This window comes from Danio rerio, chromosome 17, assembly GCF_052040795.2.
Source record: "Danio rerio strain M-AB ecotype USA chromosome 17, GRCz13ab, whole genome shotgun sequence".
In the NCBI taxonomy this organism is placed as follows: domain Eukaryota; kingdom Metazoa; phylum Chordata; class Actinopteri; order Cypriniformes; family Danionidae; genus Danio; species Danio rerio.
This window is the reverse complement of record NC_141037.1, coordinates 17635001-17662163: the sequence shown is the minus strand read 5'-3', so window position 1 is coordinate 17662163 and position 27163 is coordinate 17635001. Positions and strand designations below refer to the sequence as shown.

Below are 27163 nucleotides of genomic sequence, written 5' to 3'. Positions count from 1 at the left end.
AAACACACACACACACACACTCTCTGAGAGTGCTCAGTGTCTTCTTGTTTGTTTCAGGTGCTACTCTGCTCTTGCTAAGTCATCTACATGGCTTTTCAATGTGGGAGGTACAGATCAACTGGTGAAGGTCAGTATCTGAGAGGGCAACAGGGAATCAGTGGCAGTAGGCTTAGCCAAACAGGGCTAAATTGAGAAGTCGGTGTTAATTAACAGAAAAAAAATAATTTGTTAAATCATATTTGAGTTGTTGAATGGCATGTCATTGTGATCATTGCAGCACTGGGAAATAAATAAATATTTAAACATGATTTAAATGAGTCAAACGTGGCCTTTTAGATTTATTAAACGAATTCCTTCCCTTTAAAAGAATCTTATCAGGGTTAAACAACTAATCTGAAACACACACACACACACACACACACACACACGTCATTTACTATCATTGGCTAACTTCTTAATAAATTTACTTGTTTCTAATTTTTTCAGTGCAGTTGTCTAAGAAATTTAACTTTTCCTAAGTTGACAACTAGAATTAATCTGCAAATATATTAAAACTAAAACATACAATTTTTCAGCTTCTCTGAATCGAGTAAGAAATTAGTTAATGGAAATAAATGGTATAAGTTAATCATTTCAATCATGTTCAATCATTTTCAAAAAATGTATCCATCTTTATTTGAAAAAATAGAATTATTCAGCAAAATATTTATCAAAAAAATATCATTAATCCTCTAAACTCATTTTTAAAGTACTATTGAATAGTGATCAGTCGATCACATTTTAGGTAACTAAAAGTTGTAATAAAACGATTAAATTATTTTCATTTGAAAAATATTGACTTGAAACAGAAAGTAAATCAATTAAAATACATATGACAAATAATAAAAAGAACAATATGCAATAAAATTATTAAAAAACAAAAGAAGAGAAATTACATGTTGTATTTTGGTTAACGTGCGAGTCAGTTTATTCACTTAAAAAATAATAAATAAATAAAAAAAACAAATAAATAAATAAAAAAATAAAATAAAGTAATTCATTGTTGGTTTGCTGAGGGTTCATTAACAAGGGCAACGTTTTTGCCTTTTCGTTTGAGTGACCATAGCTTTTGAGACCGAAAATGCATAAATTTGAAAATAATAATTTTTGAAAACAATGATGTCAAGCTCGTGCATAGTATATGCATATAGAGGTGAAAATGAAAGGCAAGCAAGAACAAACACAACAATAGCAGAGTATGTGGTAGTGTTCCTGTTGTTCAAGTGCTTGCTAACGGTTCAGATTTACTTCACATTTAAGTGTAGATTTACTTCACATTTAAACCAACAGAGACAACATCTTACACACTGCAAACTCTACTTACACGTCATTACCAAGCAGATGACTCCACATCGTCAACCTTCCTACTGTTTACTAAACAAGGTAACACCACCAAATACGTCATTTTCATGGATGTATGAACACAGATTTTTTGAAAACATTTTTTAAATGCAAATGAAAAAATGTTTACCTTTTTGGCTACATCATCATGTAAACGTAACCCAAGTTACGTTTTGACCTAATTTGTAAAAAAAAGTTGTAGAGGAACAACACCATGGTATTTACTGTAGAGCAGGGCTATTCAATTGGAGCCTGCGGGCTGAACCCGGCCCCCGAGGCAATTTGTTACGGCCCTCCAAAAAGTGTGACCAAGACATTAAACAAATTTAGTTTAGTGGAAAAATGGCCGCTATAGTTATGAAGTGACGTGCATCTGTTCAATACAGCATGAGCTGCAGATGCTGTGCAGAGCGCGAGTCACTATAAGTGAGTGGTGCGAGCAGCCAAAATTTGGATGTGTTTGTAGAAAAGGCCTTTTGTACTATGCATTGAGTCAATAGGGATGCAACGATTAGCCGATTTCACTATTAACTGCCCTTTAATTCGTTACAGTTAATTAATCGTGAAAGCTTCTAAGCCGCATTTCTGTTGCACGAAACCAAACCGAGACTGCTGCAAATAAATTAAGTTAGGCCAAGTTGCCAACTGTGCGCTAATTTAAAGTTCCAAGTATGTACACCGAGGCTAATACGCACGCACACTGGATTAACTATAGCAGCTGCCGTTCCCATATCACGTCTTTTCTGCTTGCAAGTTTGTTATTTCTAATGTAAGAATATATGACAATATGCACACACAAGCAGAGCAACTTACTTGTGTGCTTCCGGGTGTACGCAATAGAAAACATCTCACGCTGAGAGTTGTGCGTGTCTTTCAGTGCAATGTAAAAAAAAGAAATGTTAGACAAATTATTATTAAAATGATTATGTATGCATGGACGCAAATGGCAACAACAGTTAATCTAAATAGCTTACCTAATATAAAGCTTGAATTTACATTATACATAACCGTTAAACCAGGATTATTCTTCAGATTATATAATTGTACAACCAAAAGCTATAATTTTTGCATCCCTAATTGTTATGCAGTTCAAAAAAATAACTTATGAATGTGTCTAAATGTAAAAAAAGCCTACTTCAGCAATGTACTGCTTTTGTTGTGCTTTTTTGTTTTGTTGTACATTTGAATGTTTGTTTAAAAAAAAAAAAAAAAGTCATCAAAAGTACAATGCACTAATATTCTTTTCATGAACCGGCTCCCATTGACAAACCAATTGAATAGCCCTGCTGTAGAGCAAATGATCAATTTTGTTTGAGATTTTGAGAGAATAATGAATTTATTAAAAGTCTTCATATTTTCATGGACACCAGATTCAAGGACTTTAAAGCAACATTAATTTTTAAATCAAGTAACTTTATAATTCATACCCCGAGAATATGTAGCACAGGGAAAGTCCCTCCTGTTCTTAACACTTCACTTACACTTAAAGGGCGCCTATTTTACCCCTTTTTTAAGATTTAAGATAAGACTTTTTTCTCATTTTGTTTTTCAGAATGTGTCTAAAGTTTCAGCTCAAAACACCCATCAGACTATTTACTATACCTTTCAGAATATTGGATTTTCTGCTCTGAACACATTGTAGCTGTTTTTATTGCCTGTGCCTTTAATGCTAGTTCTCCCCGCCCACCATTCCCACGTGCCTGTCAGTGTGTCTCCATCTCTGTCTGATAAACAGCACAGTGACAGACATGAAGAAAGCACATCTCACGTAACGTTTATGAGAAATACAACAGTAAAAACACAAGGATTATTTGACGTAATTGTGGAGTTAATTCAAGCCTTTCTGCAATGATGAGTCGCACACAATGTTGTTACAAACTTCATGCGCACACAAAGCGGACACACACACAGCATGCACGTTTAACCTTTCACTGTTTTTGCACTCCAAATGTGACAGGATACTTTTCATGCACAGCTTTATGGATATTCAATATGTTAATGTACAAAATAAACCTCATTTAACGGCCACAAAGCGGGATTGAAGTGTCTTCTTTTTACTGACATGCGGCTGTGGTGATAAAGCTCGTAAGTTTGCTGTAATTCATTATAAACATACACTGATTTAAAAAAAAAAGTGTTGACTTTAAAACTCATTTTTGATCACATTTGATCGACTGATGTTCCCAGTGAGATGAACAGATCTTTTAACCCCAGTTGCTTTGTGCACATCCTGTCTTGTTGATATGATTATATGCGTTACTATGGAGACATGTTAATACGCGGCTGTCAATCAATTCGGTGGACAGGAAAACCAAACTCTCTTCACAGGAAATTTTTAAAAAGAGACTTTTTTTTTGTTTCTATCAGTCCAATATGACTGTAGACACACTATACCTGGACACAGTTCTGTCCAAACAGCTTTCAAAAGATGACTTTCATTATAGGTGCCCATTAAAACTTATTAAAAATGTTAAGAGTTATTTTCAAAAATGTACTGTTTTAAAAAGTCATGTTTGAAGAGCTTTGATAAAATTTGTTGAATTCAAGAGTGTTGATTTTTAAATGTGGTTACTGAAAAATTATTAAAAAGTGCATTATTTATCATTTGTCTTCTTTTTCCATTCTGTTTTTGACAATTCAGTACAATTGCTGAAATAAAACCATAAACAAGTTTAATTAAAGTTAAGTTAAATAAAGCACTTCCAAGAGCTTATGTTTGTTTTTAAGTACTCCCCAGGCCTTGAATCTATATGTCTAAAAGAAGCATGGGAACCCTGATATGATTATCAAACAGCCTACTGAATAGATTAATATAGCATCATTATATTAGTCGCTTATCAAAATAATCATCAACTACAGACCCAAGGCCAACGCCGAATTTACTGGATGCAAATCAAATGTCTAAAGTCACACTACAATATTTCTCACGACATAAGCCCTTAGCGCTTGGGTTCTGACACAACTGCGACATTTAATTAAAAAAACAAATGCCACAATGTCTCCTGCACTCATAAGTCACTCTGCCAATGCAGAGCTGGCATGTCATTGCGATCATTGCAGCACTGTGACTCACTGAGGTTATCAACTCCTAGTACGTCAGCTAAGCTTAAGGTCAGACGGACACAGGATCTACGCTGTCAGTGATCATGGTTTGTGCTGTGTGAGAGGTTGTTCGTTTAATAACCGGCCTTCCAGGACAACCATGCTGCTCTCAGCAGTAGCTGCAACACGCAGCAGCGGCCAACCGCAGAGGATGAGTCACATCAAGCAAAGCACTAAATCTGTCCCAAAAAAAACAAACAAAAGCACACAAGAAGGCATGTGTCGCATCTCCAAGCTCTTCAGCCTTCAAACAAAGGATGAAAGAGATTAATTGCCCCCGTCTCAGAACTGCGTACGGTATCCACATCACCTTTTCAAAAGGAGTAGCGAAACGCGAGACTCAGCTGAGGGCTGATAATAATGTGTCACTATAACTGCAAACGCAGGGACAAGCTGAAACCTCTAGATACGTTATGGTATGAAAGTAATGCAGAGATCTTAGTGGGAGATTGTCGAATGTCATATTGGCTTTGGGATCTGGCGATAGCTCTGGGTCTAGTGATAACTGTTTGAAATGGGTGTGAACGCACAGCACGCGCAGGCTCTGAATCCCACCTGTTCAGAGCATTTTTAAAAGAGATGCTGAGGAGGAGATGCATGAGACACGTGGTGCAGCTGTAGAGTACGGGAGTGGAAAAGGGGCTCCTCGGGGAAGACGGCACAAAGGAACTGTTCTCGCCCTAATGAGCAGCCAGATCTCAACACCGCAAGCCTCCGAGCTCTGCAGACCTTTGCCGTTTTCACATGGGACTGTATCAAACACTTCCACTCACACTGAAGGGGTTCGAGTAACAAACGCCAGCCCAACGCAGAGCTTGTTGCTGTGATTGAGGTGGGAGGCCTGCTCTGAGCCATGGGCACAAGAATCACTTTCTGACTCAACACGTTTATGGCAAAATTACATCCATCTGACTTTGAAATCTTCGTTGGAAAGAGAGGAGGAGGATGGAAAGACCCTCTGAATAATACATGTACAGAAAGGCTAGGCTGTGTGACCAAACTCTTACCGGAAAGCCTCCAGCACTGTTCTCTCCTGCAGACGAGGGGCAACTCGCTTGAAGGCACTTTTGAAGTCATCCAGCTTCAAGAAGCCACGACCTGGAAAGAGTACAAATCCAAAGCAAGATTTAACAAGGGTAATACTTAAAAACATCAAAAAGCCATTCGCTGGCGAGCTGGGTGTGTTTTTTAGAGCACCACACTGGCATGAGATCAAGCAAAGAGAACAAGATAAGCACACTCTCAATATTTTCTGTTATCTTAAGAAATAAAATCTGCTCATTCTACCCCATAAAAGACTTGTGGCTAAAGCTGAGACTATACTATATGTTCTGTGCAATTTCAGCTCCAGAAAGACAATTAAGGCCAATATTTTAATCAACAGTTAAAGCACCATTTACACTAATACACATTCATTTTAAAACAAGTTTTGCAACTGTTACGCCTTCCATGCACACAACCCCAGAGTTTTCGAGACCCAAAAACGGAGCATTTTGGAAATGCTGAAGAGTCCGTTTTGGTTTTAAAATGCTGCTGCTCCATGTCAGTGTGGATAGGGCGAAATGGAGACATCTAAAAACAGAGGAGTGGCTGCAGACATTTGCACTTTCTGGGGGCTTTTTCCTCAATATAAAGTGCACATAGTTCAGACTCGCATCCTTAAGTTCAGACTTTGCAAGTTTGATAAGGAAAACAAACTAAAAACAGTGTACTTTATAATAACATTCGTACAAACCTGTCTACTTTATTTCATATCTTAATGATATAAAAAACATGATATAAGGAAATACCTATTTTCATTTTGATATCAACAATGCACCAGATGCTACAAATGAGGTGTCAAATAGTTACTTATTTATATAACTGTCATATTCACTATATCCATATTTATATCAAAACAGAGCCTTTAACAACTGCCATCTTTCATTTTCTTCAAAAAATACATACCCCGTCTCTTTTGCAGAATATCAGTTTTAATAATCAATAATGGCCATTATAAAAGTATAACGTACAATAAGTTTATACAATATAGAAAATAAGTAATTAGTCAAATCTGCAGAATCAGTGTATGCGGTTACATAAATTGTTAACTTATCTTTGTACTCCAAAACACGTTACCTAAGAACAAGTATTAGATTCAAAAGACCATTACATTTACACAAGATTAATTAAATAACACGTTTAACAACTATAGCGAGATGAAATCCAGCAGAAGTACCTTGATTAACTGTCTGACCTGCGCTGCGCTCACCCGGGAGGTGTGCTCAAAGCACCCGCTGACTGCCTAGAGCTCAGACGTGTGCATACGCTGCAGCGCGTGCCAGAGTGTGCATGGTAACATTACATGTGATTTGACGGTATAGTGTGGACAGAGAACTTTTCAGAAACACTAGGTGAAATTTCAGTGTGGATGTGGATTGTTTTTATTCTAAAAAGCCATTTTAAAACTAAAACGTATTAGTGTAAGTATGCAGAGAAGTGTGTGCTTGTAGACTTGTGTCAGTGACCTCGGATCTTAAAAGGCACTGATGACTAGAATACACAAAGGGTTAGTTCACCCAAAAAAATGACAATTCTGTTACTAATTGCTCACCACAGTTATTTTATTAAAAATCTGAGAGCTCCCTTAACCTCCATACACAGCAATGGCGTTCACAGTCGTTCACAGCGAGACGTTCACAGTCAAACCTAGTCAAAAAGTTAAATTTTACAATTTTACATGCCTAAAAAACTGTAAATATTAGATTCTGCAACAGGTCAGGGTGCACATTTATTACGGGTAGTACAATGTATTGCCAAAACTGTCAACATGCAAGCTTTGTATTGCACATTGTAAACGCTGGTCTTGGAACTATTGCTGTCTATAAAGGGAAAGAGAGCTCCTGGATTTAATCTAAAATATCTCAAATTGCGTAATGAAGATGAACAAACATCTTAGGTGATTGGAACAGCATGAGGGTAAAAATAATAATAATAATTATTATTTTAGGGTGAACTTTATTAATTTCAATCCAAACACACAAGCGTACAATGAGATGGGAGTTGCCACGCTTGGTGAGTTTGAACTTAATTCATTTTATTAAACTATTAGACATAACCAGTTATATCCATAACCTGCAGAAGAAAAAAAATGTTTTGATAGTAGTGACACTAAAAAACAACATGTATATAAAAAAGCCGTCGGCCTTTCGATTTTTTTGTGACCCCCGGGGCGATTACATTATATTAAAGACATCAATAGCATCAGATGCAGGATATTTTATAGCACCAGGTTAAACTTGACACCTTTACGCACTCGCATACATTAAAAATAAATACAGGCCACAAATGAACTTGGAGGATGTCCTATTAGTGGTGTTCACCAAAATTAAACTTGAATTAGACTTGTATGTGATGTTGTATGCAAGGTTTATAGATTTATAACCACCTCAGGGATACTGGGGGTCACGACTCATTGGCATTGTTATGTTGGGGGTCGCAGGCTGAAAAGTTTGGGAACCACGAGTTTAGTGCACCCATCACTGTGCAAAAAACAGAATATAACACCGAAAATGAAGTACACCTGAGCCTGAAGTCCTCTCACAGTTAGTTTGGCTGAAATTGTGAGATCGAGAAGTAGTAAGACCAGCTGAGATCTCAGAGTGTCTCCAGGAGCCTCTTCCTGTGAGCTCTGAGGAACAGCTTGTTGTGTCTTCTCAGCGGCTGGCACGCACAACTTTGATTTGCAGGAAATGGCTCCCCTGAGGAAGTTTAGAGCGCTCGCATCCAAAGTCAGAGCTGAGAGTAGAATCTGTTTAGCGTGTCTGCTGAATTGATGAGAGGCACAGCGGCGCACTGAGCGGGGGGATTATGGGGGGGGGGGGGGGGGGGGGGGGTGGGGGGAGTCGAGGAGCACTGTGACATGCATGTCAACACGCCAGACCCGACAACACCAGCTCACTAACCATAACCGAACACTGCCCTCCACAGCCATGACAACAGAGATGAGATCTGGACACCTGCGGAAATCACAGGCAAAACTACAAAATATGTCATATGTACATGTTTGAAGTGCTATTAGAAAAAAAGACACTTAGAACCAATTCCAACTCTACCCCTTCACCCTCATTTTGTGCGTTCACATGAAGAAATAAGGGTTTCCCAATTGTCTTTAGCTTGAAGGTGTTGAGCTAAGGGAAAGGACTAGACAGCCCTGTAGACTGAGGTTTTTCAGGAGCACACTCGAAACCAAGGAGTAAGAAAACTTCCCAGAATACTACAGCCACAGGGGCAGGATAGCTGCATACTGAAGTAAGGAGGTCCACAAATTTGTATTTGTTTGGCATTATTACAAATTTTTACAACAAACAAGCATATGTTTTAATCTATTCATAACTGCATTTATGTTTTACCATCATGCTTTTTTTTTAAATAAAAAAAAGCTAAAATTTGCCATCTAAAATCCCTAATATTAACTCCTGTAATAGCAGTTCCACAATGTTCTGACACTCGATGACTAGGGGCTGGGAATGACCTTTTTACAGTGTCTGTTGTAATGTTGATGTTGTTTTTGGTGTTTTTACGTAGATGAATATGGCCACTGTGCAAATGCGCAATATAGTTACGATCTGATTGCCACATTAGATCGTTATAATAACATAAAAATAAAACAACTGGAATAACTAAAGCTGTCGTGATAGTCTAATCTCATATAAAGATCACGATGACATATATGGATGACATAGTATAAAGCAGGTCGCACACCAGAAGCGCCGCTCGGCGCCGCGACACGGCGCGTACATGACAGTTTAAGGTATCACACACCAGACGCGCACATTCGAATGATATTTAACATGAAACTAATCAGATGGCGCTCTGTGGCGCGGCTGAAAAATGAAGTGCGTCCTGAGCCGTCGCTGGGCGCTGCCGACAGCCGCCGACTTGTGGCGCCGGTGTGTGTACCCTGATAGAAACCTATGTTTAGAATTCTAAAATACATGGCGCTGCGTGGCGCTGTGCGGCGCTTCTGGTGTGCGACCTGCTTAAGAGTGCGTGTGTGAATGACCCCTGATAAATACATATATCTCAAAATTCCAAATTTCTAGTACATTCCATTTTTTTTTTTACTAAATTCTACAAATTCTGTCTGACTCTGCCTATGATTTTGCCTCAAACTCCTAATTTGCTGCTTACTAATACACTTACAATTATATATATATATATATATATATATATATATATATATATATATATACACACACACACACATATACACATTTTTTTTATACTTATTTAAATTAATTTAAAATGAGCTGAAACAAGACCACTCTTGATAATTCATTTGGACAAATTTAATAAAAAAATTAATTTGTTAAGTGTTAACTTAATCGATTTGTGTTTGGACAACATGAATGAATTGCGTGGAACCCTGCATTTTTTAGTGTGGCTTAAAATGATAACAGCTAATAATTGATGTAGATTAGAATATTGTCACCATGCATAATTTCCTGTATAAGCACTAATGAACAGCCTACATGTGTAAAATAGGCATATTAAAAAGTATCATAAAGTCATATAATATTATTTAATGCCATGTCTGCTTCATTGACAATCTTCATGGCAAAAATAAAAAAACAACACAGATTATTACCAATACATAAAACTGTTGTGCAGTATTACATTACATGCTGGGTTCCTTACAATAGCCAATTGTTTTTACAGATTATAATGGATTGCACATAAAAATTAAGTTGTCCCCCCCCAAAAAAATGAGATCTGAACTTTAATAATTGTGTTGAAAGAGCTCATTTTAAATAAGTAGTTTGAACAAGCAGCAAAATAAATCCCATAACAAGATGTTTACTTATTTAAAAAAAAAAAAAAAGCTAACATTGATATTTGTCTCATCCCGTGTGGTTAGTTGTTTTGGAAGATATAAACAGACATTTTAATATATTTTCAATATAATAGATCTGAACTCAATAATTGTGTTAATTCAGCTCATTTTAAGTAAGTAGTTTGAGCAAGCAGCAAAAGAGTGGACATTGTACATCAATAAAGCATAAAAATTTTTAAAATTTGCCAAAATTGTACTAAATATGCTTTTTTAATGTGTTCATTCATAAAAAAAGCCTTCTAAAACATTAAAAGCAAAAGACACTTCAATAAAATAAGCTTGCATGTTAATAAGCAACCAGTTAGCAGTGAGAATCGGTTCATATACTCGAGTATTGCAATAAGATGCATAATAGCATGGCTTATTGATGAACGCTAAAGAAATCAAATGGATTTGATGCTGAAGCATGAGCAGCGATCGGCAGGGAGCACAGCTCACTTTCACACCGGGTGAGAACGGGAGGGTTTCCAACTGCAGCAAGCGTGCTCCGTCACCGGGCAGGCTGCCACTTCAGCTCTGAATGGGAGCGACGCACTTCAGCGCGCTTTAGCTTCCAGCGCGTCCCCATTGAAGATGAGGACGGGGGTGACGGCGCAGATGAAACAGTCAAACATCTCATCCAGCGCAAACTGTTCAGCCGCAGATAGGAGAGGACTTGCCTCCGTTGGCAAGTTGACAGGCACATCAGGCATGAGAAAGCCAGGACAGAGGGTTTAAGCTTAGCTGGCAGAGGAACACAGACGATCAATTGGGGAACTGTTGAAATTATTAAGACACTTTGCTATAGCATGTAAGCTTGTGCTGGTGAACACCTGCTTGACAGTTGTCCTTCAGTTTGCAGCTGTGTGTGTTCAACTGCTTCAAATAAAAAAAAATAAATAAATAAATAAAAAAAGCCAAAAGCCAATTTTTTTCATCTAAATTTGATGCAAAGCAGCAGAGCAGTTCCATGCAAATGTCAACCTTGCCATTAAAAACTATTTAGTTTTCACCAAAATAGTGAAACCATTTCTACATTTTTAAGTAAGCAAGCATTTTACAGTACTTTAAAAATGTTCAAAAATGACTGTTTTCAAATTTTTATATTTGATTTACAAAGTCACAAGTGCCAATTTCACATCTGTCACATCCATAACAGAGAGATGTCATCAATAACAAAGCGTTTTCCTCATAAATGCAAAAATGTCTCACAAAATAAAATCAATAATCTTTTGTTCTAAAGAGAGCAACTCATCCTTTTCATTAGCATTATTTATTTTGTATACAGTAAACTCGCTAACTTTTTTGGTCACATCCATAACGAATATTCCTCATTTAAAATCTAAAAAAAGTTACAGATTGATATTTTTCTGATCTCATGTCTGATCTCTGTGGTTAGTTGTTTTGAAAGATATAAACAGATGTGTTAATATAATGTTAACATACGCACTGGCCCCTTTATTAGGTACACCTTACTAGTGCAGGGTTAGACCCCTTTTTGTTTTCAGAACTGTTTTAATCCTTCGTGGCATAGATTCAACAAGGTATTGGAAATATTCCTCAGAGATTTTGGACCATTTTGACATGATTGTATCATGAAGTTGCAGATTTGTCAGCTGCACATCCATGATGCGAATCTCCCATTCCACCACATTCCAAAGGTGCTCTATTATTGAAGTCTGGTGACAGTGGAGGCCATTTGAGTACAGTGAACTCATTGTTATGTTCAAGAAACCAGTCTGAGATCATTTACGCTCTGACATGGAGCGTTTTACTGCTGGAAGTAGCCATTAGAAGTTGGGTACACTGTGGTCATGAAGCGATGGACATGGTCAGCAACAATACTTAATTATCAGCAACAATGCAAAATTGGTACTAATGGGCCCAGCGTGTCAACACCACCAGCCTGAACCGTTAATACAAGGCCAGATGGATCCATGCTTTAATGTTGTTGACGCCAAATTCTGACCCTAACATCCGAATGTCGCAGCAGAAATCGAGACTTAGACCAGGCAACGTTTTTCCAATCTTCTGTTGTCCAATTTTGGTGAGCCTGTGCGAATCGTAGCCTCAGTTTCCTGTTCCTATCTGACAGGAGTGGCACCCAGTGTGGTCTTCTGCTACTGTAATCCATCCACCACAATGTTGGACATGTTGTGCATTCAGAGATGCTCTTGGGCATACCTTGGTTGTAACAAGTGGTTATTTGATTTTCTGTTGCCCGTCTATTAAGCTCAGACCAGTCTGGCCATTGTCCTCTGACCTCTGGCATCAACAAGGTATTTGCGCCCACAGAACTCACTGGATATGTTCTCCTTTTCTGACCATTCTCTCTAAACCCTAGAGATGGTTGTGCTTGAAAATCCTAGTAGATCAGCAGTTTCTGAAATACCCAGACCAGTCTGTCTGGCACCAACAACCATGTCATGTTCAAAGTCACTTAAATCACCTTTTTTCCCCATTCTGATGCTCGGTTTGAACTACAGCAGATCGTCTTGACATGTCTACATGCCTAAATGCATTGAGTTGCTGCAATGTAATGGGCTGATTAGAAATTTTAGCTAACGAGCAGTTGGACAGGTGTACCTAATAAAGTGGCTGGTGAGTATATACTTTCTCTGTGAATTTAAGTTTTAATCTTTTACTGCAAAAGTCCATAACGTTGGATTTGCTCAGCACTATCGTCTATCAGAGCAGTTAGGACCAGAATCACAATAAGTTTGGCTAGTTTTTAAAGTAAGTCAGAATCTCACTTCCAATCTCGGTTCTAAAATTAGCTAATTTTCAGGTCGCTCGGAATTCGTAGAAGGGTTGAGTGAACTCGCTCACAGCAATTTGGTCCTTGAGATGAATTTGATGGTTCATTAACATTCACAATTCTAATTAAAAGCTAACTGTATTTTTTATAAATGCCTGCTGCTTATTGCTGGAGACTATTTTAGGTCCTGGGAGGATGCAAAAGAAATGCTCTAAAACCTGATCGGGAGGCTCACAGGAAGTCGAAGATATTTCAAAGGCGACCGAGAAAGCAAATGAGATACAAGAGAGATAAACAGAAAATGAATGAGAAAGAGCTTCAGGCAATAATGGCTCTATTGAACATCTGCTGAAGAGGCGGCCTTCGCATGTATAAATATTCTGCTCAAACACACCAGTTTTTTCCCTCTTTAATGGCGGGTCAGAAGGGTTAATGAAATAAGATCCCCTGACCATTCTGAACAGATTCGATCAAGGTCGGCTGATATCCTCCTCCTGTGGTCACTTCTAAAGTGCTCGGTGATATTATTTCAGTAACAAAATTAATTAGTTAATCATAGATTTGGGTCTCTTGGGAATATCAGGCAAACTGTTCCAGAGAGGGCAAAACAATCCCTGAAGACCACAAGACCCATTTTACTGTGTTTTCAACCCAACCTTGAACCCTCAAATGGAGATTGACACTTATCTTCATTTAATTTCAACTTAATTTAGGGCAGAAAAGTAGCAGATCAAAATAAGAAAGAGAGTTTTTAGTACATGTCAGGTATTACGGATTAAAAATACACAATCAGTTAAGGATATGAACACACGTACATTGCTAAGAGGAAAAAAGGCCTTGGTGTCTTTTTATCAAAAATCTGTAGGAAAACAATACCAGCATGGAGCATGTCAATAGCATGACAGTACAGTGAGAGTGAAGCAAAGAAAAAGACACATGGCGCCCTCTACTGCAAAACCATGAAAACACTTCTACAACCATAGTTAAGTCTGTTAACATGTTGAAATAACAGGTTTTTAGGATTACTATCAACATAATGTCTACACTTTGCAAATGGTTATACAGGGGGTTTAAAAAAAAAAAAAAAAAAAAAGAATAGCACAACTTTGAAAACCTGTATTTAATCAAATAAATATGATGGAACATTAGGTGATTAATCAATGTGAAGGGTACTTAAAGTTCTTTTTCAGTAGAAAACAAGATCATAGATGTTCAATATGACCCCCTCCAGACACTTGAGTGACATTAACCCAAAAGTTGTGGTATTCTGTTTGAATCATCCTACGTATCCTATCAAAACCTATTAGATCTTCATTTTTTTTCTCTTGAACACAAAAGAAGATAGTTTGAAATATGCTGGTAAATGGCACTCATTTACTTTCATTGTAGTTGATTTTCCTACTATAGAAGTCAAAGGCTCCCAACAACCAGCAATCATCAAAATATCTTTTGTGCAAGAAACATGTAAAGGTTTAAAATGCTCCCATGTGAGCGGGAAACAACCAAACTGAACCAGGGAAACCAGAGAAATGCACCCTGCATCATATGAACCTTAATGCCACACCAAACATTTATGCCATTTAACTTTGTGGTCCTGGATGTTGTATGGTTTCAGTGGGTGATAGGAAGGGAAATACCCAACAGCCAATCGGTTCAAGCAGCTTCACATTTGTCCAACTGCCAGTTGTAAATATCGACATCTATCTGATAAATCCAGTTAAGGCCTCTAACATTGTTTGCTCTAGTTTCTATAGATAATAGGTCCTTCACTTAGTATGTGACCAGTATTCTTATCCACTTGATTCTTCTATATGATATGCTTTGTTAGATGCATCAGGAAGTGTCTTGTCCAATCAAGCATTTCTGTCTTTGTTTAAAAGACATTTAAACAGACAGTCTTGCTTAAAAAATGCTAAATTTGGGCTGTCAGTGATAATCTAATCAATGTCTAAAATATCCCAAAAATAGACTAGTCATCAATTACACAAAAGCAAATGAATACGCAGTTAACATTACACAGTATTTAACTGTAACATGAACTGCATTTTACGGTAAGAGGATACACTGTGTGTTACTGTATTCTAAAGTTGCATTATGAAAACTACTGCATATATTTTACTGTAAAGATATTCATACAATTTACCGTAAATACATATACAGCACAATAAATGGTGCCGCACAAGACTCGTTTTAACTTTGTGTTCCTGGATGTTATGTGGTTTCAGTGGGTCATAAGAAGGGAAATACCCAGCAACCAATCAGTTCAAGTAGCTTCACATGTGTCCACCTGCCAGAAAATATCTACATCTGTCTGATAAATTAAGTTAAGGTCCCTAACATCGTTTACTCCAGTTTCTCCTTATATATAATTGGTCCTAAACTTGATTCGTCTATATGATATGCTTTGTTAGATGTACCAGAAAGTGTCTTTTGTCCAAGCCCGCATTTTTTTTTTTTTTTAAATAAGTCTACCAGACGTCTAAAAGACATTTAAACAGACAGTCTGGCTTAAAAATAGCCAAAATTGGGCTGTCAGAGATAATTTAATCTAAGTCTAAGAATATTCCAAAAATAGACTAGTCATCAATTACACAAAAATGAATGAATACGCTGTTAAAATTAGAGTATTTGACTAATATGAGCTAAATTTCACTGTAGGAGAATATACAGTATGTTACTGTATTTTAATGTTGCATTATGAAAACTATATTTTACAGTAAAGATACATACAATTTACCGTAAATACAAAAACAGCAAGATAAAAGGTGCTGTAAATGTAAATACAGTACTTTTGCTGGAATTTATTTACAGTAAGTTAGTAGAGAACTGCTGCGAGAAGAGAACTTACTGTAGATTTTACAAGTAATTGTCAACAGTGTACAAAACATGTGAAGTCTAATTTGTCTATTTGAAGACTAGTCTGCTTTTAGGCTATTCTTAGATTTTCACAGACTGACCAATAATTTGCGGTTCATTCTGTTGTAGCAACCCCTGATAAACCAAGGACTAAGCTGAAGGATAGTGCATGATAGAGTGTGCTTGACCAGTACTAGCCTCTTTTTTAGCCAAGTCATCTATGCTTGGATGCTTATTAGAGTGCTTTCACACATGAAGATCGATTGTTTTGTTCCAAAACAGGGATTAAATTGTAACAATGTTTATTTTTGTTCTTTGTGCGGTTTGCTTTCACACGGCTAAGTTTCTAAACGGACCAAAATAGCTAAAACTAGTCATGTGCGCAGGAGCGGTCGGTAACTGGTGTATTTAGAACGGTAGCGGGCGGTCTAATAATATCGCTCCCGACTCCCGAGCAAGCATGTATGTGTGTGAATGAGAGTGTGATGCTGTGTTTAGCCTGTTTGTTGTTGTCTATGTGTGTGTGTGTGTGTGTGTGTGTGTGTATTTGTGAATGAGAGAACTTGGTGCTGTGTGTGTGTGTGTGTGTGTGTGTGTGTGTGTGTTTTTATACAGACAGCTTGTTATAGGTTGTCTGGACTCTATATAGCTGGGTGGTTTTCGGTCCCCAGTCTCGAACCGATTCAGGCGGTCTCGAATCAATTGTTTTGACCTGGATCTGAGTGTGATTGCTGGATTCACATTTGCTAAACAAACCGTGCTAACTGGGGAAACACCAGGTTCCGAAACAAAGTTTAGGTGTGAAAGCACCCTTAGACATCTATTAAACACCCAATTGCTTGGTGGGGTGAACGTGGACAATTACACTTCTAAAGAAAACAAATCTGCTCACGCTTCACTCTACTCTTTAACAAAGTTCTACAAATATACCACCATCCTAATTTTGCATTATTCACATGAAACATATAGAGGCAAAACTGTTCAACATGCAGGAAGCAGAGTGGAGGAACGTACAGTGTACATCAAATGCACTGAAGATCTGCCTCGCCTTCTCATATGGATCTTCTGCTGACATCTTCCTCCTCATGAGAGTAGCAAACGGCTCCAGTGGGACCCCTTTAAGAGCAAGAGAAAAAGAGGGTGAGGAAAAAATGCTGGGTTTATTACAAAGCTCTCGTCTGAAGTGCATGCTCTTCCTTTACATGGCAGTCATCTGAAAAAGCACTGTGTTTAAAGGAGTAATATCTTTCCCTCTCGCCTGCAGGGTAGTCATTTTTTCTCTGAGTGCTGTTATTGAGATGAAAAAGGTAGGTTGGGGAGTTCTAGACAGCATTCTCACGAAGCACCAAACATACAGAGGGAGTTTGGCGAGGGGATCTGGGTGGGCCAGGCTGACAGTGATGGCTGGAAAACTGGGGGATAAACCTCTATTGGGAAAAGCGGAAATTAATTAAGACATCCAAGGACAGGCGTGATGGCTCCACTGCACTTCGAGTCATGCCAAAACATACGCTGTAATGTGTCCTTTGAGAATCTCATGCCTAACGGACAAGTGATAAAAGATTACTACAGTATGCGAGCACAGAAAGGACTTTTTATAAACCAAGTACAGTATTTAGCATATCTGCATCACTTTCCAGAAGTTAATGTGACTTGTGGGTAACTAAAATTCACAGAATTACAATTTTCAGCGTTCTTTTGTGGAGTTGCTAAAGTTTAGCAACTTTGGTGCACACTACTCCATTTAAAAAAAATAAAAACAAAACAATCCATTTCTATAATATTTTGGACCCTAGATATAGTTGACTTTTTTTTTTCTTAAAATAATGCCGGTTTGATTAGAAAAATGACATTTTTACCATCTTCAACACATTTCATGATTTGAGGAATTGCATCTAAATGTGATTCCCATTATCTCAGCAAATGCTTGTAGTTTGTGCACAGATCAATAAAAGTATGGTTAATTAATTTTATAGTACACTGTAAAATCCAACAGTCAACTTTAACAACTGCAATGAGTAGTTAACTCAAAATGTACTGAAAGTTAATTCTACTCATGAATTCACTGTTGAAAGTAATGAGTTAATTAAATACCTCATTACTTCAACTTACAACTTAAATAGAGTAAGTTCACAGTACTCCTATAGATTAGTTTAACTCAAATGGTTTGAGTAGCCTTAACTTATTGGGTTTCAGAGTACTTAGATGGTTTGAGTTCTCTTCATTTATCGGCTTTTACTGTTCTCAAATTGCTTCATTTACTCAAATGGATTAAGTTCACAGTGCTCATTAGGATTAGATTTTGAACTTAAATGGTTTGTCGCATCCTTAACTTTTGGGGTTTTACAGTGTAGTTAAATTGATAAAAGTATAAATATGATTTTTAACCAAAAAAAATAAAATTGCAATTAAAACTCATCATTTTAAAAGTGTTTTAGGCAACAAACACAAATTTCATTTTTTGCAATGTTAAATAATTATATAAACCAAGCATTTTCTAAATAGGAGAAATGCACGTTTAAACTGTAAACATTTGTTGCCGCTTGAAATTTTGAAATTGAGTTCAATTAACCTCTCGGGTCAATTCAAATTACATCAATTAAACAATTAAAAAAAACTAGATTCAGCTTGCATAATTTTAAATTAAATTAACTTATCAAAATATGCAAAAATAACAATACAATGTTGTCATGGTTTGATTGTATAAATTGCGGAATCACATCTAAATGGTGAATAACAATAATTAAAAAAATATATAAAATGTAGTGGTTTGCATTTATAAGTATTAAAGGGCTAGTTCACAGAAATCAGTCATCAATTACTCATCCAAGTCATCAAATTTACAAACTGTTTGTTCTTTTATTAGACACAAAAGAAATTAAAGCTGCAAGCAGCAATGAAAGGGACCTTGCACCCGGGCTCACCGCCGCCAGGTGGCCTTAGGATGACAGAGAACAGTGGATAATAAAAATGAGCTAATAAATATATTTTTTTTAAATCTGAGTAAAAGATTTTCAGATTTATGCCAAACTTCCTTCTGTCAGCAGGTGGCGCTACTGACATGTCAGGACTGTTATTAAATGTGAATTTTGAGGCAGGTCAAACAATGCATGCCTGAGTTATAACAACTTCCTGTTGCATGGCGAATCGTCAAAGTTTGAGAGGCCGTCATGGACACGCCCTTCGACAAAAACTCTAGATCTTTGTAATTTAACGTCGCCAAGGCCTTTAAATGACAATACCTATTTCTGGTGTTGATCTGATGGAATCTCTAGAAGGCATTCGTTAAAGTACAACGCCTAAAATTGGCAAAAACTGCACTTTTTCAGCAGAGGAAGTTAAAAATTATATGAATTCCTGTTAGGTTTGAGATTTCGCTCCCAGAGACTTTTTTTTGTAGGTTTTGGCTTGTTCGATATGTGCGATGTTTTCGTACGGGGCTAGTCCGTCAAACGTGCAAAGGTGGTGCTGTCGAGTCATTTTGCTACACTCACTTCTAAAACCTATAACAAACGTACATTTTTACCACTTCTGGGGCGTGTGCAAAGTTTTGTGAGTTTTCAGGCATGTTTAGACCCTCAAAATCATGATTAACTCTGGAGGAAGAGGAAGAAGAAGCAGCAGCAATTTCAATAGGGCTTATGCACTGTTTCGGTGCTCGGTCCCTAAATATACTGAATAATGCTAGGGGAAAAATACAGCCATCAACTTCCATAATATTTGTACTTCCTATGGATGTCAATGGCTGCTTATTTCCCCGAAATTCTTCAGAATACCTTGTTTTGTGTTGAAAATAAAGAAATTCATAAAGAAGAAATTCATATAAGTTAAGAACCACTTGAGTATAAGAAAGAACATTTTAAAGTTTGGGGTGAATTATTGCCCAAGCAAACACCAATAAAATGAAAAAATGCAATCACATGTTTCTAAAGATGCTTTACGTTATAATTGCTGCATCTTTTATGCAACATTGAGACTTTGTTGTTTTTATGTTTGTAAAATGGATTATCAAATAAAACGTAGCACAATAACTATATATAAAAATAAACCTTGCAAATCAATGTGCAAATCAAATAACAAGCATTTATTTAAAAAATAAATAAATAAATACAAAAAAAAAGTACATTTCAATTTCAAACTTCAATGTGTTCTGGTAGATTTTAATTGGACCACATAATTAAATGACACAAGAAATATTCTTCTTATGTTCTATTATTCTATCATTTAATAAGCTATGAAATAGATATAGAAAAAATAAACTTAGACTGATCACTTTAGACCCATGTAGTGCATCAAAGGGTTAGAGAAATGATAAAGTAGCTTATATAAACACACATTACATGTATAAAGTAATTTTGTCCTCCAATAAAAATGAAACAAGAGAGACAGAACCATGGAGATTTACATACAGTATATACCAGACAGTATGTTTAGGCATCAAATAAAAAGCAAAGAGCTGTGTAGACCTGTTTAAATCCCATCTTTTTGCCTCTGTTTCCCTCCTGCCATTACAGGATGGTGGTGCAGAAAGCCAGATCAGGCCTGAGTGCCATTCACTGTGATACACAGCCCATCAGTCAAGAAAGTGTCAGCTAGGAGGTCTATACGTCCTTCCCAACCCTTTCGTAATTTGTGCCTCTCCAACATCTCCACCACTTTTGGGTCTTTACTCTTCTTTCCTCAATTGGATTTCTTCACGCCACCCTCCCTCCCTTTTTTTCTCTCACCCTCATCTCTTCTTTTTTGCGTGACTCACTGATTCTGCAGAATAGGCCACTGTCTGACTTCACATACACCAAAACGTGCAAAGTTTGCCCAGGGCTCCTCTTTAAAATATCTGGTTTGATAAGCTCCCTCTTATTCAATCAGATCACACAAGTAAACATTTTTCTTTTAATGTATCGTCATGAAAAGTAGCTAATTCGTTCAAATTTGTATCTTTTTAGGGGTGGCATTAGCCCCAAACACAATCCCTAACCTTATCACTCACTGGGGATCAGCAAACATGTACAAATGAGATCATATAAATTAATATCAGTTCAATCAAAAAGTAATAAACAGCTGTGAGAGTGCATTGTTTTTCACATCGCACTGTGTCTAAGATGGGACTGGGCAATAATACAAAAATCTTATCTCATATTCTTGTTTTTATATTTTTAGAAATATAACAAACTATTTACAAAATAATGACTGCATTTGAGAGATTACCAGTTGATGAGTGTTAAAAGAAAAATAAAGAAAAACTAAAAATTAAAAAAAAAAACCTGGCCATAACAATAGATGTGAAATAGGGCTGCATAATACTTCGTTTTAGCATCAATATTACGTTAAATCTGAGTTATAGTTGACCGAATCACTGCTATTTTTAACCATATAAAAGAAGGTTTATACTTTGCACGTGTTTTTAAGGCCTGTGACTGAGGATTTCACAAGATATTAGAATATTTGGCTACAAAAAAATGATGATGTTTGGAGGTGTAACATTGTATACATTGTAATCTGTATTTAATTCTTTATACTCATTTATTGTCTTGTGTCTAGTCCAAATATCTTTATCTAAAGCTAAAAACAAGATTATTTTACTAACCCATTGGCATATACTTTTGCTTGTTTTAAGTTAATCAACTACTTTTGACATTTCTTCAGAAGGTAAAAACAAAATGTTTTTTTTTACTTGATCTAAGAATTTTTAGATTTAGACTAGAAATAAGACGAAGCATTGTTGCATTGTGATTTTCCATTTTTTGTACCTGAATACTATTAGGACATCAAAATAACCTGTCAAATAGAGCTATTAAATCCATTTTGTGAAACAGTATTCATGTCGCAATATTTATCGCAGAAAAATAACAATGCAATATCATATTTTTCCAATATCGTGCAGTCCTATGCTAAAAAAAAATTCATTGGATTTACTAAATATTTTTATTATTTTATTTAGTAATTGCAGACAATTTACATGAGTTTAATTTAAAGTTGAACATTATTATTATTATTTTTTTTATTCAGCCCATATAAATGGTTTGCAACCACAATATGCAATTAATCCAATTAATAATAAATAAAAAATATAGTATAGTTTTTCTTTGGTTGATAAACAGAAACTAAAAGGTAAAGTTACAAATAGCGCTGTGCGATTAATTGAAACTGAATCGCAATTTGAAATGTTGGAATGCAAGAGGCTGCGATATGCATAATATAATTTCCCCCACCCAGAGCAAATGCATGACTGCAGTCTATGTGTGACAGTCTTACTAGCCAATTGAGTGAGCACACTTTTGTTCTGCTCATTCAGAATTACGTGACCGAACTATGCGAAAACCCCACAATAAAATAAACATGAAAGTGCGCACAAGTGGGATAATGGCGGGCATCAGAAGCATTAACATACAAATTAATATAAAAAAAAAAAAACAGCATGTCGGTAATATGGAAATATTTTGGTTTCTAAGTCACAGACATCGAACAAAAACAGGTAATATACAGGTAAATTTATTTAAAGGAAATACAACAGCCAGCAACTTAAAAAGCACCACAGGTGGCTATAAAGTAAATAATAAATAAACTAAAATAATAAGTAAACTAAAAGTATTGCTAGTGACACTCAATCTAGTAACTAGCAACAGCAAAGTACAATTTTAGAATTATTTGCAGATGTTACACCATATGAAAAAAACAACTTACTACTGTTTGCTCATTTTTTTTTTTAATTTGGTGAAAAATTTCCCCAAATCACACAGCCTTAGCTACAACTATAAAATCCTGCGATTTCATGAATATACTGTAGAGAAATTACCTAGATTCCAATGTGTGAAAATATGGTACAATTCCATGATATTTCAGAAATTCCATGACCAGTGGGAACTCTTAAAATTGTTTATAAACAAACGATTATTCAAAGCCTTGGCCTAGTGGTTAACTCAATTTCCCATAATGGAGGAATTTCTGAATCCACCGAATCTCACATGCTGAAGCCTATCATGCTCAAGTGCTAAAAATAGAAGCACTGGAAATCTCAATTAGGAGATAGCTAGCTGTGTGACCTTTCCTCTGTTTCCCACTTAGCTCACGAGACGAAAGAAAGCGAGATAAAGAGAAGGACAGAAGTGAGGGGGTGAGCGGGCCAGACAAGTGGCAGTAGTATTGTGAACGCACTGTGGCACTGGAGCCTTAAGTGCCCTCTTTTCAGTGCGACGAGACTGCCAAAGCGTTTCACTATAGTGAGTCTAGTCAAGCCTCCCACATCACCACCAGCAAGCCTCTCCTCCCGACCATCACTAATTTAGTAATCACATGAAATTCAAAAGAGGGGCAATTTAATTCACCATTTGCTCTGAGCAAGATTTAATGGTGGAATATTTCATCACACAAAGCATGCCACTTTAACTAGATTATCTTATGCTTTCCCACAGGGCAGCATACAAAAGCAATTTGCTTGTGGGATAAAACAAGAAACAAATTACTTACTAATCTGGGTCTTCAACCATTTAATGTCTCCCTCAAAATGTTGTTCTGCCAAACCCCCCATTTTCCTCAGTGTTTCTGTCTGTCAAAAGGGCCTGTGAAAAAATCCTGGATGCATTTCACGGCAGCATTATTTACCGCCGTTTGTCAGGATTTCATTACTGGCAATGTGTAAAAAGATTACACAGTATCTACGTCAAGCTCCTTTTCCTTTCACTTTGCCTGAGTGGTATAAAATGTGGTTTTCCACGTAGAAAAAAATAAATCAGGAGCAAAATTGTGCATATCATTTTGGACTGCACATCAGCGTGGGTTGAGTATCGTCTGCTGGAGGTAATTCGCAAAACTCTACAATACACAGCACTGTCATATCTGCAACTGTTCAGCAAACTGTGATACAGTATTGGAATTTTAGAGATATTAAATAATGATCTTACCTTTACAGTCCTTAATAGTGCCGTTCTCCATCAAGATGTTTGTCTCAGACTGTGAGAGAAAATAAAAATAATGGTTGTTACATTTTGAAATATACTGTTCAATATGCTTTTATGTTACAAATGTTTGTTTTTTCACTAACATTGGGCTTTTAAATGTACATGAAAGGGAAATACATTAAAGGGGAACTGTTAGAATCAAACAAGTGGATGCAGGGCAAAAGTGACAAGCTGCTGATAAAGGTGAAGAGTGATTTTTTGTTTTTGGTACAAATGTGTAAAAAAAAAAATCCAGCAAAAAGGTGAAAAAGGGACACAAAAAAGTATAAATAATTTACAAAAAAAATTAAATACATTAAAATATTTACAAAAAAAATAATTATAGGCTCAGCTGAATCAAAAGATCTGAAAAAACAAATCTGCCAAAACGCAATCTTCTCCACTAAATACACAATTCTCCTACAACTACCCAACCCAAGAATCTTCTTTTTTCGTTTATCGGCCATTAACTCCTTGGGAGTATTACGCCACCTACTGTACTTCTCATGCACTTGGGTGATGGATCTGTATATCGGTTTAGCTTGATTTAAAAAAGGGCCCTTCATACAAGGCGATCTCTCAAGCCTTTCCCAAGAAGGTTTATGACATTCACTGGCCTATTTGGAATATTACTGAACAGAACATTACGCTGGTCCTCATATCCATTACAGACAAAAAGTACATGTTCAGTTGTTTCAGTCACATTGCACTTGTCACACATACAGTTAAAGTCAGAATTATTAGCCCCCGTTTATTTTTCCTCTAATTGCTGTTAAATGTAGAGAAGATTAACACATTTCTATACATAATTGTTTTAATAACTCTTTTCTAACAACTGATTTACTTTATCTTTGCCATGATGACAGTAAATAATATTTTACTAGATATTTTTCAAGACACTTCTATATCGCTTAAAGTGACAATTAAAGGCTTAACTAGGTTAATTGGGTTAACTAGGCAGGTTATTAGGCAAGTTATTGTATAACGATTGTTTGTTTTGTAGACAATTAAAATATATATATAGCTTTAAGGGGCTAATAATTTTGTCCCCGATGTCATTTTAAAAATTAAAAACTGCCTTATTCTAGCCGAAATAAAACAAATAAGACTTTCTAAAGAAAAATAAATATTATCGGACATACTGTGAAAATTTCCCTGCTGTTAAACATCATTTGAAAAATATTTAAAGAAGAAGAAAAAATTTCAAAGGGGGCTAATAATTCTGACTTCAATTGTACCATTTCCATGCTTCCCCATTAATGCAAGTGTTGTATTTAATCCTGTGACCCAACTTTAGTCTTGAAATCATTTCTTCTTTCTATAGAGGTAAAGTTGGTTTTATATTCGCACATTCATTTAGAAGTCTCTATATTGTTTACCATGTTACTTTGAATATTCGATCTGAATTAGCATGCAAGTGTGACTTGAAAACAACATTAACACTGTTTATTTGACTGTGAACAATGTTGTAGTCATTTGCTGCTAATAGGATTTCGCTATGTAGAGTTTGCAAATAATACTTTTATGAAATTATATTATTAAGGGGAGAGTCTGAATGTGCGAATATAAAACCAACTTTACCTCTATCTTCTTTCTTTCAGCGTCTCATGAAATGGTTCCTTTCTTCCAACAGTTTTGCCAATATGATAATACCATCTACCACTACCAGCGTTGCCCATCTTTGTTGCTAAATATTTGTTATTTCCTTTTAATTACTGATCTAACTTCATTATTATCCAAAGGTACTTTAAGATGTATGAGACTTTTCTTCAATGATTCTTCTCCTAATTTGTCTGCCATTTTGTTTCCTATTAATCCAATATGTGACGGTACCCAACAAAAATGTACATTTATTATACTCTCTATTTAAGTCTATATAATATTGTATACATTTCCATTATTAAATCCTCTCAATCAATGTCTGCAAAATCAGTTTTGCAGACATTATACTTTTAAGTGCAGATGCAGAATCTGAACATTTTACAGTTCTATTGGGCTTATTTTTTCCACTCATTGAAAACCTATAACTTTGTGTATGTATATCCTTACAATTTGTCACTTAATCTTAAATTTATTTTGGTGGTAAATCTTGATACGTATACTCCTACTTTTTACTCAACTGAATCTTTTACCCCATCTGTGTAAATCTGTAAAACGTTAACAGAATCAAAATATTCTCTTAAAAAGCTAACATCATAACTTGCTATATCTCAGCTGCTTTTTCTGTCTTCCAACAATCTCATTTCAACTATCGGTTCAGGAATATTCCAAATTGACACACCTTTTGATGAAAAATTGGGACAAATTCCATCCGGAGCATTCTTCTTCTTCATTAATTGGTTGCTCACTCCTTGGTAGTACTACCACCACCTACTGTACTTCTCGTGCACTCGGGTGCAATAACGTCCAGCTGCAGGCCCGCAGAACCACACGCGGTTTAGGCGCAAACAATCTGGCACAAACAATCTCGCACACACAATCTTGCCACACCGTCTCCTTGGGTGACTCAACCCGAGCAAGTCGTTTGCGAGCCAATTTATACAATTGGCCACGCCCATGGGCTATACCATTTCATAGTTTGGTGTGGTAATATATGCACAAATATACACATAAAAGACTTTAAACAAAATATAAATTAATGTAAGTAAGCAAGTATGCATACATAATTCAAAATACAACACAACAAACAACCAATATGAATATAAAAAAAAACAGAACAATGGGTTTTATCACCTGCCATGAGGGTCGTGACACTGATGATGTCACCCCAAAATGGCCGCTCTGAGTAGAAGGTGAAGAAAAAAGTGCCCTAGGTTGCAGTTTGAACAGGGGTCTGTTCTTCGTAACGTTACCTCGCTTAAATGATCTAAGATGATTTGGCAGAACCTGGATCTTTTAATGTGGATAACTGATCTCTCGCTAATTAGCTTCTTGTAACAAGTTCGCGAATCAGATTAGAATGTCTGGGGAAACTGATCTGAGATCGCTGCGTGTGTTGTGAAGGACAGATCTATCGATCTTCGAAATCATGATCAGCAATGCAACGATTGGCTGACGGCACAGCAGCGTAATGACATCATCTGATTAATATTCAATTATCCATGTGAGCAAAATTACATCAAATTAGCAGTAAACGGCTTGTTAAATATGACACGCAATAACCTTCCACATTGTTGTGAGCTGCAGGCTTTACACTTTCATGTGTCAAGAGTATTCAACATGTATTTCAATGCATATCAATGTATTTAGTTCTACATTTAGAAAAGATTGCCATTA

The 27163-nt window shown here is 36.4% G+C and overlaps 2 protein-coding genes across 18 annotated transcripts in view; one reads left to right on the top strand and one right to left on the bottom strand.

The window, feature by feature from the left end:
• The window catches only part of hmbox1a (homeobox containing 1a), a 664927-nt gene that overhangs the window by 505677 nt on the left and 132087 nt on the right, over window positions 1-27163 (top strand). The gene's annotated exons all lie outside the window — the stretch shown is intronic.
• efcab11 (EF-hand calcium binding domain 11) overlaps window positions 1-27163 on the bottom strand; it is a 109254-nt gene that overhangs the window by 76760 nt on the left and 5331 nt on the right. For 8 of the 17 annotated variants that reach the window (XR_015512554.1, XR_015512556.1, XR_015512555.1 and 5 more), the window contains 3 exon segments: window positions 23852-23900; window positions 16965-17066; window positions 5490-5580 (listed from right to left, as the gene is read on the bottom strand). Coding sequence is in view for 10 of the 17 variants with exons in the window: in NM_001017812.1 (NP_001017812.1) it covers window positions 5490-5580; window positions 16965-17066; window positions 23852-23900 (242 nt within the window). In the remaining 7 variants the exon portion in view is untranslated. 17 annotated transcript variants of the gene reach the window in all.